We start from the raw sequence: 15,337 nt of genomic DNA on the forward strand, positions 1-15,337 counted from the left end.
TTCAAATCTCAATTCGAGGATACGGATATCGGGCCTCTCAGTGCGCAGGCAGAGGTAAACCCACCCTTGCTCTTATTCCAGATCTGAAACATCCCTCCATGGTCATGCTGTAATAACGGTCTTGCAACTAACATGTCATAGATCGTAGACTTTGTGATATCAGCACTGTTCAACCGTAGCAGCTTCTCATCCGGACCACAGCACCTGCTGACCCATGGATTCCAACGGGCATGTGGCCCCCACCCCCCGAGGAGACAAAATGGCACCCCGGCCTGCAGTATCCCAGGAATCACCGCGTTATATCACAACGAGAACGTGGATGCCCTCAAACGATCCCCATGGACAGAAGTGCTCGGTCTCCTCGGCCGCAATGGAGACGAAATCATGCTGCGACTCCTCTTCGACTGTGGTGTATTCACAGCTATCGACGAGAAAGAAGGCGTTTACTACCAAATCAGTGGTAGGTCTTTTCCAGGTCCACCGGTTGCACAAAAGCTCAGGCCAGATCAGGACTCCCACTGTCCGTACTTGACCCGATACCTCAGAACGTTCCACGGGGAGAAACCGGCCCAAATCCCAAGACCCTTGGGCCCGCTCCGTCAGTCCCTGCCGGTGCTACGATAACCGCCACGGCTAAAAATAGCCTGTCATCCCCCAGGGACGCTCCGCATAGGCCGAACAACATTGTGTTTTTCCGTCGACGCATGCTGTACGCACGGCCTGTGGTCAACTCGAAAGGCGACGTCCAGTTTGGCTTGACCAGTCATCGTACGTGCCGGACTCAATCCCACGCGAGGTAACCCGCTGACGAAGCGATTAGATGTCCTCAACCGGTGTCCGTCGTCGACTGTGCATATCCTGAAGTACATATTTCCGAGGCAGTTTGGTCTACACAATGTGTTTACGTCCGTTCCTAATAGTCGCGAGACTACGTTGCCTGTCAAGGACTATTTCTCGCGTGAAGATGAGATCACCAACGCCGAGAGGCTAAGGTGTGCTACATATTCCTCCTAATGATGTAGTTGCCGTGGCTAATCGGGGATAGGGGACAGAAGATACCCAAGAGACTTCGTGGAGGAGTCATGGAGTTGGTCCAACGGTTGCAGAATCGACACAAACATTGCTCATACGGCGAGTTGCTCAAATATTACTGTCCCCCTGATGTATGCTCCTATTACCTTGTCTAAATCTTATGTATGCTAACTTAACAGTCGTGCGGACCGTGGAAACTCGGTGCTGTCGATTCTCAGTCTGAGGGAGGAGATCCCCCGTCAGCATCTGAGCCGATTGTTACCCAGGTTAAACCATCAGACGGAACGTCGTCGTCAAGTGAAGCTAAAGAAGGACGCCTACAGCAGGAAGTGCCAACGCCGGATGTGGCCAACGGCCCAACACTACCCAGCTCGAAGGGTAAAATGAGCCTAACGGAATACGCCACTCCTCCGTCGTCAGTGTCTGCCTTTTGTCGGGCAGTGCTACGAAAATTGATCCCGCCGCAATTCTACGGCACTGGACCGCATAGGCACGCCAACCAGAAGATCTTTATGAAGCATGTCGACCGGTTCGTGCACATGCGACGGTTCGAAAGCGTGAGCATCCATGAAGTGTGCCAGGGCATCCAAATTACATGTATGCCTTGGTTAGTGCCTCCAGGCGTCGCAAGCCAGCATTCGTCAGCTTCAACGAAGCTATCTATGACTGATCTGCAGAAACGCACGGAGCTCTTCCACGAAGCAATCTACTACATCTTCGACTCCATACTCATCCCACTCATCCGGACCAACTTTTATGTTACAGATTCACAAACGCACCGGAATCGGATCTTCTACTTCCGACACGACGTGTGGAAGCATCTCACCCAGCAACCCCTGTCTAACCTGAAATCTACCATATTTGAAGAGCTGCAAGTGGACAAGGCGAAGGACATTCTCCACCAGAGGACCCTCGGCTACGGGTCACTACGGCTACTCCCAAAAACGACGGGCATTCGTCCTATTCTGAACTTGCGGCGCCGTGTGATCTTGAAAAGCAAATGGGCTGGGGGAAGACAGTTTCTCGGCCCCAGCGTCAATTCCACTGTGGCGCCTATCTACAACGCGTTGAATTATGAGAGATTGCATAACCCAGCCCAGATGGGGTCGTGTGTGTCCTCGATGGGCGATATCCAAGCGCGACTCAAGGAGTTCAAGCACCGTTTAAGCTCTGGCAACGGATCCGGCGGACCATTCTACTTTGTCAAGCTCGACATCCAGTCGTGTTTCGACACCATACCGCAACAGAAGCTGGTCAGGTTTATTGAGACTCTTGTCACGGAGGATGCGTACAACATGACCAAGCACGTGGAAATGCGGCCTCCTAATGAATTCGGCGGCCCATGGAGCGCGAACCAGCAGCGTAAAGCTATCAGGAAGTTCGTCGGCCGCGCAGTACCAACCGGGAAGTCGGAGTCTCTACCAGAAGTGATTGCTGCCGGGACGAGTCGTAGACGGAATACGGTCTTCGTGGACACCCCAACCCTGAAACAACACGCAGCGGAAGACCTTCTAGACCTGCTGAACGAGCACATCAGCAACAACCTGGTGAGGTTTGGAAAGGAGTACTTCCGACAGCGCAACGGCATCCCGCAGGGCTCCGTCCTGTCGAGTATTCTATGCAACTTATTCTACGCGGAAATGGAACGTGAGGTGCTGGACTTTCTCCCGGACAAGGCCCTACTCCTACGTCTGGTCGATGACTTCCTTCTGATTACCCCGAACCCCCAACTTGCACGGCACTTCCTAGAAGTCATGATCCAGGGGCAACCAGCGTACGGGATCTCCGTGAACCCCACGAAAAGCCTGGTCAATTTTGCAGCGTCGGTCGACGGCACCCAAATGCCCCGGCTGTTGGACACGCATCTCTTCCCGTACTGCGGGACCTTAATCGACACTCGCACGTTGGAGATTCACAAGGACCACGACCGGATCCTTGAAGGTGGCGGCGCGGCTTCCGCTGCCGCGACTCTGTCCGACTTACTGACTGTAGAAGGGAGTCGGGCGCCGGGCCGTTGCTTTCATCGAAAGATATTATCTTCTTTCATGCTTCTCATGCATCCGATGTTTTTCGACACGACACATAACTCCCTCCCTGTCACTCTCTCTAACATCTACGCGAACTTCCTCATCACGGCGATGAAGGCCTATCGATACCTACGCTCGCTGCAGGGCCGCACACACCCCACCGCGGATACTATCGTTCGGACGATCCGTGATCTGACGCGGGTCACTCAGCGCCTGGTCCGGAGGGGACAGGAGCGGCGTGCACGAGCCGAAGGAGCGGAGAGTCCCGCGGCGGCGTCCGCAGACGTGCACCCAACCCAGATCGAGTACTTGGCGGCGATGGCGTTTCGCTTTGTGCTGGGTCGCAAGCAGACGCGGTACGTGGAGGTGCTGCGCTGGCTGGCGGTGGTGGCCAGGCAAGCTCGGCCGGAATCCGAGCGGAAGAGGATGCAATTGGCGCAGGTGGTGAGCCACGGAAACGGGGTGTACGGGGGGTGGAAGTTTTAAGACTTGTTTTTCTTCTGGCGGCGATCAACTTCCGGACTGAACGAATGTGGCGCAGGGCATTTTGACTTTTCGTTTTCACCTCAAGGGAGCGATCGATCGACAGCCCATCATCGATCACGATCCGGATACCGGGGACGGCGCGGTATGTCACCGGACATGCCGACAGTTATTGGCTCGTTTGGGTTGTTGGGGTTGGGAGGAAAACTTTTCTGCGTGATCGACAGAGAAATAAATAGTAAACCGACTAGTCTCTCCTCTGGGGGTGTGTAGAAGGCGTGTGGAGCCAGGTGCTGGTACGCAGTATACTGTGTAGAGTAGGCGTGCAGTGTCGGGAGCGGACGCCCCATGGTTCTGAAGGGCACATTCCACGGAACCCAGGTAAGAGGAAGCAGCGATGAGTGGTCCAGGGGGGTTTGGGTGAAAAGGGGGAGGCGAATACTGGGCCTGAGGAGGTAAAACATCAACAATGATGCAGTGTAGGTAGAGAGGTAGATATCAGGGAGTGCTATACACAGCCCGCGTCAAGATGCACGCAAACGACTAACCCCCTTAGGCAAGTGTGGCGTCTCTGCAAGCGACCACTTTTACACCGCCGCAGCCGTTGGCGGGTGATTGGCCAGACCGCCGCCGGCTCTCCTGTTCGGGCTCGCCGGCTGCAGCTTCAACTTCTTCTCTCCCTTCTCTCTCTCTCCTCCCTCTCCCTCCTCCATCTCCATCTTCCCCCATTCCTCTCTCTCTCACCCGCTTGCATCATTCGCTTCCCTTCATTCTTCTCGTCTCTCGCTCAGTCGATCGTTCGCTTCTCCCCTTTCTTTTCTCTTATTCCCCCATCGTTCTCTCTCCTGTTCTTTCCTCCCCCTCTCCCTCCCTGTCCTCCCCCATCCGCCTGTCGATCTCCCTGCGCATTTCCCCAAATGCACCTCTCTGCATTCCCCCATTGCCTCCTCTGATCTTCCTCTTTTCTCTCGATCCACCCACTCTCCATCGACTTCTTGACGGAGTTTCTGCATGGCTGGCTTGTCTGGTCGACGATAGCACTTGATTCCTGTCGGCGTTGGGGTTCTATTCCCGTTCATTGCCCCTTTCTGTCCCTCGTTGAACCCCATCGATCGACTCTTTTCCTATTCTCCCTTTTATACTCCCGTTGACATTGGACGATTCGCTGCGCGATCCCGACCGGACGTACCCCGGACGAAATGACAACGACCGTGTGTAACACCCCCAATTCCCCGCCCGAGCTCTCCGGCTCCAAGTCCTCCAAGTCTTCCTCCTTTCGTTCCTCCTCCCAGCTCTCCGGGTCAGAGGGCATCTTCACCGATATTTCCAACTTCGAGGACATCGGTTTGGGCGATGATGACACTCTCGCCTACCCCGACGGCGCGTCACCCTACGTGCGGCCCGGCCTGTCGCGATCTTCAACCGCCAGACTCCAGGCCAAATCTCCCGTCACCACCACCACTCGCGACCTGACATCCACCCCGAAACCACGCACTCCTCGGACGCCATTACAAGGGCAGCCGAATGGGTCGTTGGCCCTGCAGACCCGAAGTAGCTCCAGACGCGGCACGGGCAACAAGCGCGAACCGAGCAATGCCGTGTTGTCACCCTTGCAGGCATCCAAGCCACATCGGTCGCGGTCCACATCTCCCTTGAGGTCCTCCACTCTCGGCACGTCTCCCTCGGCGCAGAGTCTGTCCTTGTCGCCCGCCAGTGCTCGCCCTCCACTCAATCGGAAGCAATCCTGGCAACCGAACCGCAAGTCTCTAAGGGAATTGGAAGAAGAATATCATGATTCGGATGAGGAGCTGCCCGATGATGCGAGCTTGTGGAACGTGCCCATCTCCCCACGGCCCGCGCAGGATCGTCCGCCCTCGCGGAGCGTCAGCCCGAACGGTCGGAGTCCCCGACCCCTACCCTTTTCACACTCAATCCCAGAAGCCCACGCCCCAATCTCCCCGGCCGCCAAGTCTCCGCGCGCACCCCGTCCTCGCCAACCCGTACGGTCCAGCTCTGCCGGTCCCGAACGAGGCCAGATCTCACCGCGAAACCCTCGTCTCTATTCGTATAATAGCATGATGTCTGATCTGTCCGAGGAAGCTAAGATCATCACGCAGGCGCTGGAGTTCCACGCCGACGAGCAAGAGTATAAACGTGGTGAGGCCTTGCAAAGTGGTCGGTCCTCCGTGAGTTCGGGCACAGACTCAAAACGCGGATCTCGCGCCACCATTGAGCTGCCACCATTGCAGAAGTCAAATATCATGATCGACCCTTTGCCCATCAGTAAGGAGAAGGAAAAGGTGCTCACCCGTACGCGACCCAGCTGGCTCCCTCCCAAGGACCAAAAGGAAGAACGGAGGCATCTGAAGGAATATAAGAAGATGATGGAACAGTCACGGGAGGCGGGTACGTTCGCTTTGAATTCCTGCATCCCGAAGTTCTCGCTGACATGAGACAGATAAACGGCGAGCTGCCAAGGCCGCTTCGGCAAAGTGTGAAAAGGATAACACCAGGGACGCTCTCCAGCATATGTGGGATGAGTACGTGTACCCTCATTGGGATCGCGCCATTGGTGAAACTCGCACGCGCGAGTTATGGTGGCGCGGAGTGCCCGCTCGAAGCCGAGGATCGACGTGGCAGCGTGCTATCGGAAACGAGCTGTCTCTCTCGGAGGAAACGTACAAGAAAGCGTTGCAACGGGCGAAAGATGTGCGGTCGAAGCCCGATGGAGATTCCGGCGATAGCAGCAAAAGAATGCGCGAATGGTTTGAGACCATCGAAGCCGACGTATCCAAAGCCTTCCCCGACCTGAATCTCTTCCAGGAAGGGGGCCCTCTACGCGACACATTGATCGATGTGCTGGAAGCTTACTCGATGTACCGGAGTGACGTGGGCTATATAAGCGGCCTTCACGTAAGTCACTCGACCATGTATGCATGCGCCCTGCTGATTGAGTTCTAGACCATCGCCGCTTTGCTCGTGCTCCAATTTCCAACCCCCTCTGCCGCGTTCTTAGCAATGGCCAACGCGCTCAACCGGCCCCTTCCGGTGGCCTTCCTCACCTTGGACCGGGGCGCAATCAGTCGGACGTATTCGCTGGCGTCTGCGACGCTACGATACAAGTTCCCGCGTCTCGCCACGCATCTCCACGAGACGCTCAACCTGGCGGACGAGGAGATCTGGGAACCCATGTTCCGCTCCCTCCTGACGAACGGTCTCGATCTAGAACGCATCAGTCGTGTCTGGGACTGCTGGGTCTTTGAGGGAGACCGCATTATGATCCGCGCCGCCGTTGCGGTGCTCGGCTGTCTGCAACCGCAGCTGTTCTCGTTTACCACACCGGACGACCAGACTCGCATCGCGGTCCGCGACATTCTGGGCTGGGGGCCCCGCCACGTCGGCACCATGCCCAAGGGCCGTCATAGCGCCCCGGCGGGCACCCCGACCGGATTCGGTGGAGGACAGCTCCCCAACGCTGGCGTGGGCGATTACTGGGTGCTCACATCTGCGGGTGATGAAGATGGGTTCATGAATGAGGTTCGCGAAGCGGGCAAAGTGCAGAATTAGCCGATGGCGTTGCACTCGTTTGATTCTTGTTTCATGTGTTTTTTGTTCTTTCTTTCTCTTCTTGGATATATTTACTAGGTGATTCTGTGCAATCCCAATTCTTTAGCTAATTCACACCATCCACTACTCAGTACCTGTGTCTTGACCATAACAGCTGGCGTTCGTCCTGATATAACCCTGAAGTTGGGCCGATCGATATTAGCATCCTATTCAAATATTAGTCCGTCCCGAATATTCTTCGAATGCATCTTAACGCGATGTGCATTGGTAGAGGCCGAATAACTTCAACCCGGCACCATGTCGACACAGTGTTAGACGGCAGACACATGATTCCCCTTGCACTTCTTAACCAACACTACATACAGTCACAAGAATCTCCAACAAACATCCTCCGCGTCTCGCCATACCCATCAATCCGCAGCTCACGGTCAACAGTAGCATAGGAAGACCCAAAGACCGGGTCCTCATACGCAAGAATAAGGTCACTAGTGAGGATACTACCGCCCGCCTCGTTATCTGCCGACTTTCAGCATCGTGATATTGGACACTACATCCGATATAGCTCTTTGGATAACTACGGTAGTTTCATGCTAGCTAGTTGTACTCCGTAGATGAACCGGGAGAGATCGTCGGGTTGGCACATCCAATCTCCAAGGCCAGCCACACCCCCACTCCATCTCGTATTCACCATGACTGTTTCATTTATCCTCCGCGGTCAGTGCGAGGACACCAATTTCCCACTTTGCCTGCACTCCTCCACACAATGCTTTGTGGCTTGCCGACAGAGTTGCTGCTATTCTTAGCGACGTTCCTAGAGAGCGAAAGCGATCTCAACGCATTGTCACAAACCAACAAGCATCTCTACAAAGTGGTAAACCCCTGTCTTTATCGGAGAAACTCGCTCAATACCGAACGCCCGGCATTGTCGTGGGCCATCCGACGTCGGAAGTTGGCTACGGCTCAGAAATCTATTCAGGAAGGGGCCAGACCCGAAGTGAAAGACAGGAATGGCAAATCTCCGCTCTTTGATGTCGTGTGGTGTGAGGATGTCGCGATGATAAAACTCATTCTCGAGGCGGCGCGGGACGTGGATGCTAGGGGCGACTGGAATCAGACACCGTTGTCGATGGCGGCAGAGGGAGGCAAAACGACTGCGGTCAGGCTATTGCTTGCGACAGGACGGGTCGACGTGAACGCTTTCGATTTCGACGGGTTTCCACCACTGTCACATGCCGCGAAGAACGGCCACGAGACGGTGGTGAGGCTGTTGATTGAGGTTGGACAGGCGGAAGTGGATTTCCGGGGCATAGGCGACTTGGAGATGACTCCGTTCTGTTGTGCGGCGTCTGAAGGGCAGCTGGCGATTCTGCAGCTGTTATTGGAGACTGGGCAGGTGAACGTGGACTCGGTTTGCAGCGATGGGACGTCACCATTATTCCACGCGGCATGGGGTGGATATGAGGAGGTGGTGAAGCTGTTGCTGGAAACTGGGGAGGTGGATGTGGATAGGATGGACGTCGACGGCGAGACACCACTGATGTGCGCCGCACAGAATGGCCACGCGGGTGTGATAGCATTATTGCTGCAGACTGGGCGGGTGAAGGCGGACTCAGTATGCAACTCTGGGGAGACACCGCTCTCGCATGCCGTATGGGGTGGATATCAGGAGACGGTGAAGCTATTGCTGGAAACTGGAGAGGTAGATGTGGAGAGGAGGGGGATCGGCGGCGAGACAGCCCTGATGTGCGCCGCCAGGAAGGGCCATTCAGGGGTCGTAGAGGTCTTGCTGCAGACTGGCCGGGTGGATGTGAATGGGAGGGATGCGAATGGGCGGAGCACCTTGTGGCATGCGAAGCGAAACGGCCATGACGAGGTGGTGAGGGTGTTGGAGCGCAGAGGAGCGAGAGAGATTGAATAACTTCATCCCCAAATAGGCAACGGGCACGCGACTAGACCGAGTCGGACAAGGAAATCAGCCGGACTCCAAGTGGCGGTGATGACCGACAATTCTCCATCCGATCCCTGTCATCTTCTCCCCTCGCCCAATGCGCATGTTTGCTCCCTCTCGCCTAAATTGCCTGTCTCCATGGCTCCCCCGTCTCCCCCGTCTCCCATTATCGCCCGGCCCCAGGAGCTATATCTCTGGGTCTCCCTCTCCACCTCCGCATCTCCTGCAGGAGATCATGGTGGGGCGATAACCATGTCCAACGACAACGCCCTGGACGGGATCGTGGGCGCCTACCATGGCGACAACTTCTCCATCAAGGTCATCTTCACCACCTTTCTCGGAATCGCCCTGTACAACGCACTCGAGCTGATCGTCCTCATCTTCATCACCTTCAAGCGGTATCGCGGCCTCTACTTCTGGAGTCTCCTCCTCTCCGCCGTGCTGGGCATCATCCCCCAGTCCATCAGCTTCGTGCTCAAGTACTACAACCTGGCCCCGCTGTGGTTCTCCATCTCGCTGTCCACCCTCGGCTGGTACTTCATGGTCACCGGCCAGGCCCTCGTCCTCCTCTCCCGCCTCAACCTCGTCATCCAGAACACCAAAGTCCACCGGCGCGTGCTGGCCATGATCATCGTCGATGCCGTCCTCCTGCACATCCCCACCACCGTGCTCACCTATGGCTCCAATTTCCTCCCCAGCCCCAACTGGGTCGCCGCCTACACCGTCATGGAGCGCGTCCAGCTCACCGGCTTCTGTCTGCAAGAATTCATCCTCTCCGGACTCTACATCCTCGAGACCGTCAAGATCCTGCGCGTCGAGCCACCCACCGCCACCCCCGGCCGCCCTTCCCACATCAACCGCAACATCATGTACCAGCTGCTCGGCATCAACCTGCTGATCATCGCCCTCGACGTCATCCTTCTGGTCGTCGAGTACCTCAACTACTTTGTCATCCAAACCACCCTGAAATCGCTCGTCTACAGCATCAAACTGAAGCTCGAGTTCGGCGTCTTGGGCCGTCTCGTCTTTCTCGTCCGCTCGCATCGACTGCGCCCCGAACACCCCGTTCGCGGATCTGGTGCGCTCAAAATCCCCGATTTCGTCGACCCCGAGTACATGCTTAGCGATTATACGCATGCGCCCCGGCCGGCCGGGCGTGTCTCGCATCCGTGGGAGGACACGGAGTCCAAAACGTTTGTCTCGCATATCGAGAGCACGGCCCGTCCGCTCCCTGCCCGTCGGTAGACAATAAGCCAGGCGTTGCTTTTGTATCTTGTATGAGCTATGTGTTATGATTACCTGTATAATCTTATTAATATCATATACCCCATTGTTGTTCGAAACAGCTAGTACCTTGCTTTCAAGGTGAGTCTGTAACATCACTGCTTAAGAACGCGAGATAGTCATCGGCCTCAAACTGTGGATCAAGTAATACGCTCCATGATTAACGACTGATCCTCACACAAGATGGCGTCGAATTCCAGAGAGCCCTGGGTGGGAACGGTGTACCCGTTCGTACGGAGGGCCCCCCGAATATAAGCTACAGAGAGTTAGCCTCAATCGTTAGACCTTTTGAAGCTGAACTCCACAACCGACAACAGCATTACCTGGGAAGACAACGAGACGTTGAATCAGCCGGTACTAAGGTCGAATGTTGGTTCGTCTGGGATCTTCGGCGTCGTGAAGGAAAAATATTTAAATAGTAGTTAAAAGACGTTCCTACAGTCTATACAAAGTCTGGAAGGAACAAGGGCTATGATCACGAGCATATAGGAAGACACAGACGGGAACAGATGTGGCTAGCAATGAAGCAAGTAGCGCAAGCTGGGAGACCAGAAACAACGCCAGAAACAAAGAAGGGGGGAGCAAACGCTAGAAGCGAAGTCGCGGCAGAGCACGGAAAAGCATAGGTGGTGTAGCAGAACACGAAGTCTTACAGGAGCGAAACCAATCAGAAGAAGTCTTTATAGAAGCGCGTAGCAAAAGTACGCAGGCAATAAAAATAAAAGAAAAGGAATAGCAAATAAGAATAGTATGTAGAGCACGGCCCAGGGTCTAGGGATTACTTAAAAGCATGGCCGTGACGATTTGCGCACTCTCCCCCTTCCGCGAATTGGAGCATCCCGTGTACCAGCGGAATCGCCGCAATGAGCAACATGGGGAGGCGTTCGCTATGAGGTATGGAACGGCCAAATATAGAAAACTTGGGGCATTTTGTGTTTATGAAAATGCTGGGGTACTGTAGCAGGATCTAGAAGGTCATAGGATATATATCTCAATGCAATTTTCTAGTTGTATAAACCAATGCTAACAGTATAACCGACCTATGCTAGGAGCAGTGACTTCCTTCGAAGTAAAAGAGCAGTGTGCGTAGCCTGGCGCGCAATTCTCCGCAGTAAACTCCTCCGAACGTGAACTATCGCTCGAATCCTGTCGCACCTCTCCCCACATCACCGGTTTCAAGGATGCATCCTCATCCCCCGGCGGTGGATGGCAGGCTGCGCTGATTGCAGCGCTACAGTACGAAGCCAGTGGCATATTTGACCGGAGGCGCCGGAAGCTAAAGCCGACAAGGGTCGTCATAGCCACTATTCCCACTATAATGGTTACGAACATAGCAAGCGGGGAGTATCCGCATGATGTGATAGGCTGAGTATCTGAATCGCTGCTATGTTCTACCCTCTTGCCGTGTACATCAAAGACATTGATCTTCACCAAAAAATATACACTGAGAGAGGAGCCAGTGCATAGCGACTGACACTGTGATGAGGGGAGCACTGTATCGGTATGGGAGACTGAGGTAATATGTCGACCGCTGTTGACCTTTTGGCCAAGAGACTCGAAGTGGTTTTCGTTGAGTAGCAAAGTCGTTATATTCGGCCACGGCAAGCATACACGTAAAGAGGCCATTGCATAGGAGATATAGCGTTGAAAACACAAGCTGCGGTGTGTTGGCTAGGAGCGCTAGGGAAATGATATTTTGACCGGGAACAATGGTAGTAGAGCCGCTAGGCTTACCCAATCCTAGTTTTCTGGCCGCAGAAATGCCTAGATTGGACAAATAGGGCTCCGTTGCAACCCCTGATATTCCCAGAATATACAGAAATATGGAGACACCTAAACAAATGAAAAACCTGAGTGGATTATTAGAAGAAATCCTTGTTGTTTGAGCAAGGGAAAGTACAATATATAAGTAATGATCCACCGCCTCCAGCTGGCGGCCTGCAGCCATCTCTTCCGTTTAGGAAGCAGTTGAGGACATATTTCCTGAGAAGTCACCTTGTTGGGCGAGTTGCTGTGGGCTAACATTGGTGGAGTATTTTGAACCCAGGGCCGAGACCCGTACATCATATCTTCCCTTGACAGAAAGCAATGCCCTCGTGTCATTGTGTCGGGGTTATCCAGAAAAGAAGAGAGCGCATCACCAACGGTTAGAAAGATCTCTCTGTGATCTGTTCTTGCGGTCATATACATGCAATATACTTTGACGATGTTGCATGCAATGACCGCGAGACATATCGGCAAGCTGAAATAGAACTGGCAGTGTTGATCTGCATCTTTAGTCATGCAGCTAGATACCGTGATGTTCGGAATAAGTTGTAACATCGAAGCGCTATCGTCAGCGGCGTAGTAAGTATAGTGTTCCAAATCCGCAGGAGCATCGATGCGAAACAAAAGCTGAGCAGCCCACAAACTGTTCTGCCAGTTCGAAGCCGTGTTAAGAAATCTACCCAGCCAGTTTTCATCGGGATTATTGTTGAAAATAAAAGCGGCAAGCGTGTGTGTATCTTTCGATCTCGCGTCGTACATTGTAACGTTTTGGCCTGAGTAGGAAGGATATAATAAATCCAGCAAATCAAGCCAATTTTCGGTCCCGTTTTCCTTAAAAAGCCAATGTGGGTAGTTCCAGCTTCCAGCTTTGATTTGCACGCTCTTCTCACTGGACCGGGGTGTTGACTGGGGTTGCCCTTGCATCCAGTTAACATCTAATGTTATCATCATATCCATGGGAACAAGACTGGAAAAGCCGCGAAGGTTCTCTCTCTCCGTAATAAGAAGAAGTGTGCTAGCCTTGGTGTTAAATTCCACATTGTACGTGTTGATGCAATCAGACAGACTACTGAAGTTGTGGAAAGTGCCATTGAATCGTTCGGCTAGTATGTCGTCTGCAGTAAAACCAATGTGTTGGTAGAATTCCAGGGCCTCATATTCGTCCCTAACGAGGGATTCATTCTTTCCAAGATTATCTGGGATTACGACGATTCCGTAGTCTATAGTGCTGATTGATGAAAAGACAGCCGTGTTATATCTAGATTCCCGGTCAGTGACTCTGCTTTGAAGATAAGGTAAGTGGCATACTACGAACAGCATATGAATAGGCAAGGAGCTAACAAAGAGTAAAATCCAGAGTATCTTTCTCTTCGTATCCATGACCCAGAGATTTCGAAGGCTCAAGGTTCCAATATCTAGCCAGTCCTGCCTTGAATGGGCTTTGTTGACGTCCGCTCGTGACGGTGCACTCAAGCACTGCATCACATAATTACTAGCCGCCAACAAGATGCTGCTGAGGACGTTGATCACCAGGTGCATCCCGGTCGTCCAAGTGCCAGTCACTGAGCAAGTGCCTTGATAAAGTTCCGCGTGCGAGAAGTTTTTGTCGCCATCGCCCGAATAGGCGACGGCGGTCGCGATTATTGTAAGAATAACGTTGATTATCAAAATGGATGCAGTGCCCCAAGCACAGAGCATAGCACCTCTGATCCACTCTTGTCCTGGTTGGATTTCTTCTTTGACAAATGGTAGAGGGATAGTCTCGATTTTCGTGTTCATTTCAACTTGCTCGAAGAGTTCTCTTCCCTTCCCTGGTAGATCTCGAAGACTGGTGTATTGGAACTTCTGGAAAAGCCGACGAGGGAAGGACACTACATCCGAGGGAGACTTCTTTGAGCAGTCTTCCTGGTCTATAGTTGTGGTTGAGGCACCGTCGTCCTCGGATTCGGAGGAATAGAAAGAGTACATGGCTCCGTCATGACTTGCCATATTGCAAATACGCTGACAAGGTGAGATGAGAGACAAAAGAACAGTACCACAAGAAAGAGGCTAACACTTTATGATTGAAGCGAAAGGGGACAGCCAGATGCAGCAGAAACGCTTAATAATGTAGTGATTTTCCAGCCTTGTGTGCTCTTTGATAGGGTAGTGATGAGCATTCTCGATTGATCGTCGTGTCAAGAAAGAACACTGCCACTCGTCCGCGTACTCCGTATCCCGCGGCGTTTTGACATCACTGACCTGAAAAGATAAAGCAACAGTGCGGGCGATCAGACTCCGCGCACGTTACAAGACGAGGCGACTGTCCCCTTATATACATAATTCTTGACGCACGCTGTGGAATCCCCAAACCGTGGCAAGGATCGAGCGATCAGAGGAGAGGGGTCGGTAAGAGTGATTGTCGCCGAATATGGCCGCCAGCCTTGTGTACTTGGGCATAATAACTGGCCAAGGCAAGGCTGGATCTTCAGCGGAGCAATACCCCCAACAGGGGAAATTCCACGACTAAGCATGTTTCATAGCAATTGAGCACCTGATTCGCCATACACAGTTGTGCGTATACCAGATCGTACTGATAATCAAATCTCGTGACATTGTCATGCAAAAAGCAAACTGCGGCCAAAGCTCATGCAAACGTCCTCAGTACAAGAGGGACGCCCGAATAGGAAAAAACACCAATCTGATCGATCGGACCCTGGTCATTTTTCCATTAAGACACTTAGCTTGTATCCTCCCCGGACCTAACTATTCGTCATCTGTATACTTGCTAATCTTCATTGAACCGGGGGATCTCATTGTCTGATTCGATAGTCATTTCTGGAAACTGTTAAATTGGAAGGGGAATTTGAAGGCTTCTGAGATCGATTTTTGAACGGGAGGTGTAATCAAGATCCAGAACATAGGTAGACCGTAAGTTGTACGCACTTTGATGGCCAATCATGCATGGCCTCCTGCAAACTTCGAATAACCACACTCGACCATCTATATCTGCCAGTTTGGATCAGAATTGACAGGATCATATCCCTATAGACGAACGGTCAATAAAGCAAGATGGACAAGGAGTGTCACTGCAAGGTTCTTTTTGGCGGACATTGATATATGCGACGAACCCAGAGGTGGTGTGGGCTTCTATGTCTTCCTCTCTATGACCAGATTTCCTTCTGATTCCGATTCTGTTGCGATGTGATGGTGGGCTACTACATTATGTCGTTATCTTCACGTCACGGTC

General features: G+C 53.1%; 3 protein-coding genes across 3 annotated transcripts; 2 read left to right on the forward strand and 1 right to left on the reverse strand.

Moving 5' to 3' along the window:
- The first annotated feature begins 4,204 nt into the window (after nucleotides 1–4,204).
- Nucleotides 4,205–7,366, forward strand: BDV59DRAFT_178000 (putative TBC domain protein). The gene is made up of 3 exons (XM_073689694.1): nucleotides 4,205–5,948; nucleotides 6,001–6,455; nucleotides 6,504–7,366. The coding sequence occupies exons 1-3, from the start codon at nucleotides 4,742–4,744 to the stop codon at nucleotides 7,107–7,109; spliced, it is 2,268 nt and encodes a 755-aa protein (XP_073548067.1). The 5' UTR covers nucleotides 4,205–4,741; the 3' UTR covers nucleotides 7,110–7,366.
- Nucleotides 7,367–9,309: 1,943 nt separating this feature from the next.
- Nucleotides 9,310–10,302, forward strand: BDV59DRAFT_193160 (uncharacterized protein; the record flags this gene model as incomplete). The annotated part of the gene is made up of 1 exon (XM_073692176.1): nucleotides 9,310–10,302. The coding sequence occupies one exon, from the start codon at nucleotides 9,310–9,312 to the stop codon at nucleotides 10,300–10,302; it is 993 nt and encodes a 330-aa protein (XP_073548068.1).
- A 1,062-nt stretch (nucleotides 10,303–11,364) lies between these two features.
- Nucleotides 11,365–14,097, reverse strand: BDV59DRAFT_207806 (uncharacterized protein; the record flags this gene model as incomplete). Its single annotated transcript, XM_073695071.1, has 4 exons — nucleotides 11,365–11,785; nucleotides 11,817–12,138; nucleotides 12,192–13,366; nucleotides 13,424–14,097. 4 exons carry the CDS (start codon nucleotides 14,095–14,097, stop codon nucleotides 11,365–11,367), a joined length of 2,592 nt encoding a protein of 863 aa, XP_073548069.1.
- Nucleotides 14,098–15,337: the final 1,240 nt, after the last annotated feature.

The sequence above is a fragment of the Aspergillus ambiguus genome (genome assembly GCF_047715705.1).
Source record: "Aspergillus ambiguus strain CBS 117.58 unplaced genomic scaffold BDV59scaffold_15, whole genome shotgun sequence".
NCBI classification, from domain to species: domain Eukaryota; kingdom Fungi; phylum Ascomycota; class Eurotiomycetes; order Eurotiales; family Aspergillaceae; genus Aspergillus; species Aspergillus ambiguus.

Bases quoted from the DNA above. Each gene is read 5' to 3' on its own strand.
- BDV59DRAFT_178000 (XM_073689694.1), top strand. From the start codon at position 4,742: ATGACAACGACCGTGTGTAACACCCCCAATTCCCCGCCCGAGCTCTCC. The intron at 5,949-6,000 runs GTACGTTCGCTT...GACATGAGACAG, and splicing joins GGAACAGTCACGGGAGGCGG to ATAAACGGCGAGCTGCCAAG. The intron at 6,456-6,503 runs GTAAGTCACTCG...ATTGAGTTCTAG, and splicing joins GCTATATAAGCGGCCTTCAC to ACCATCGCCGCTTTGCTCGT.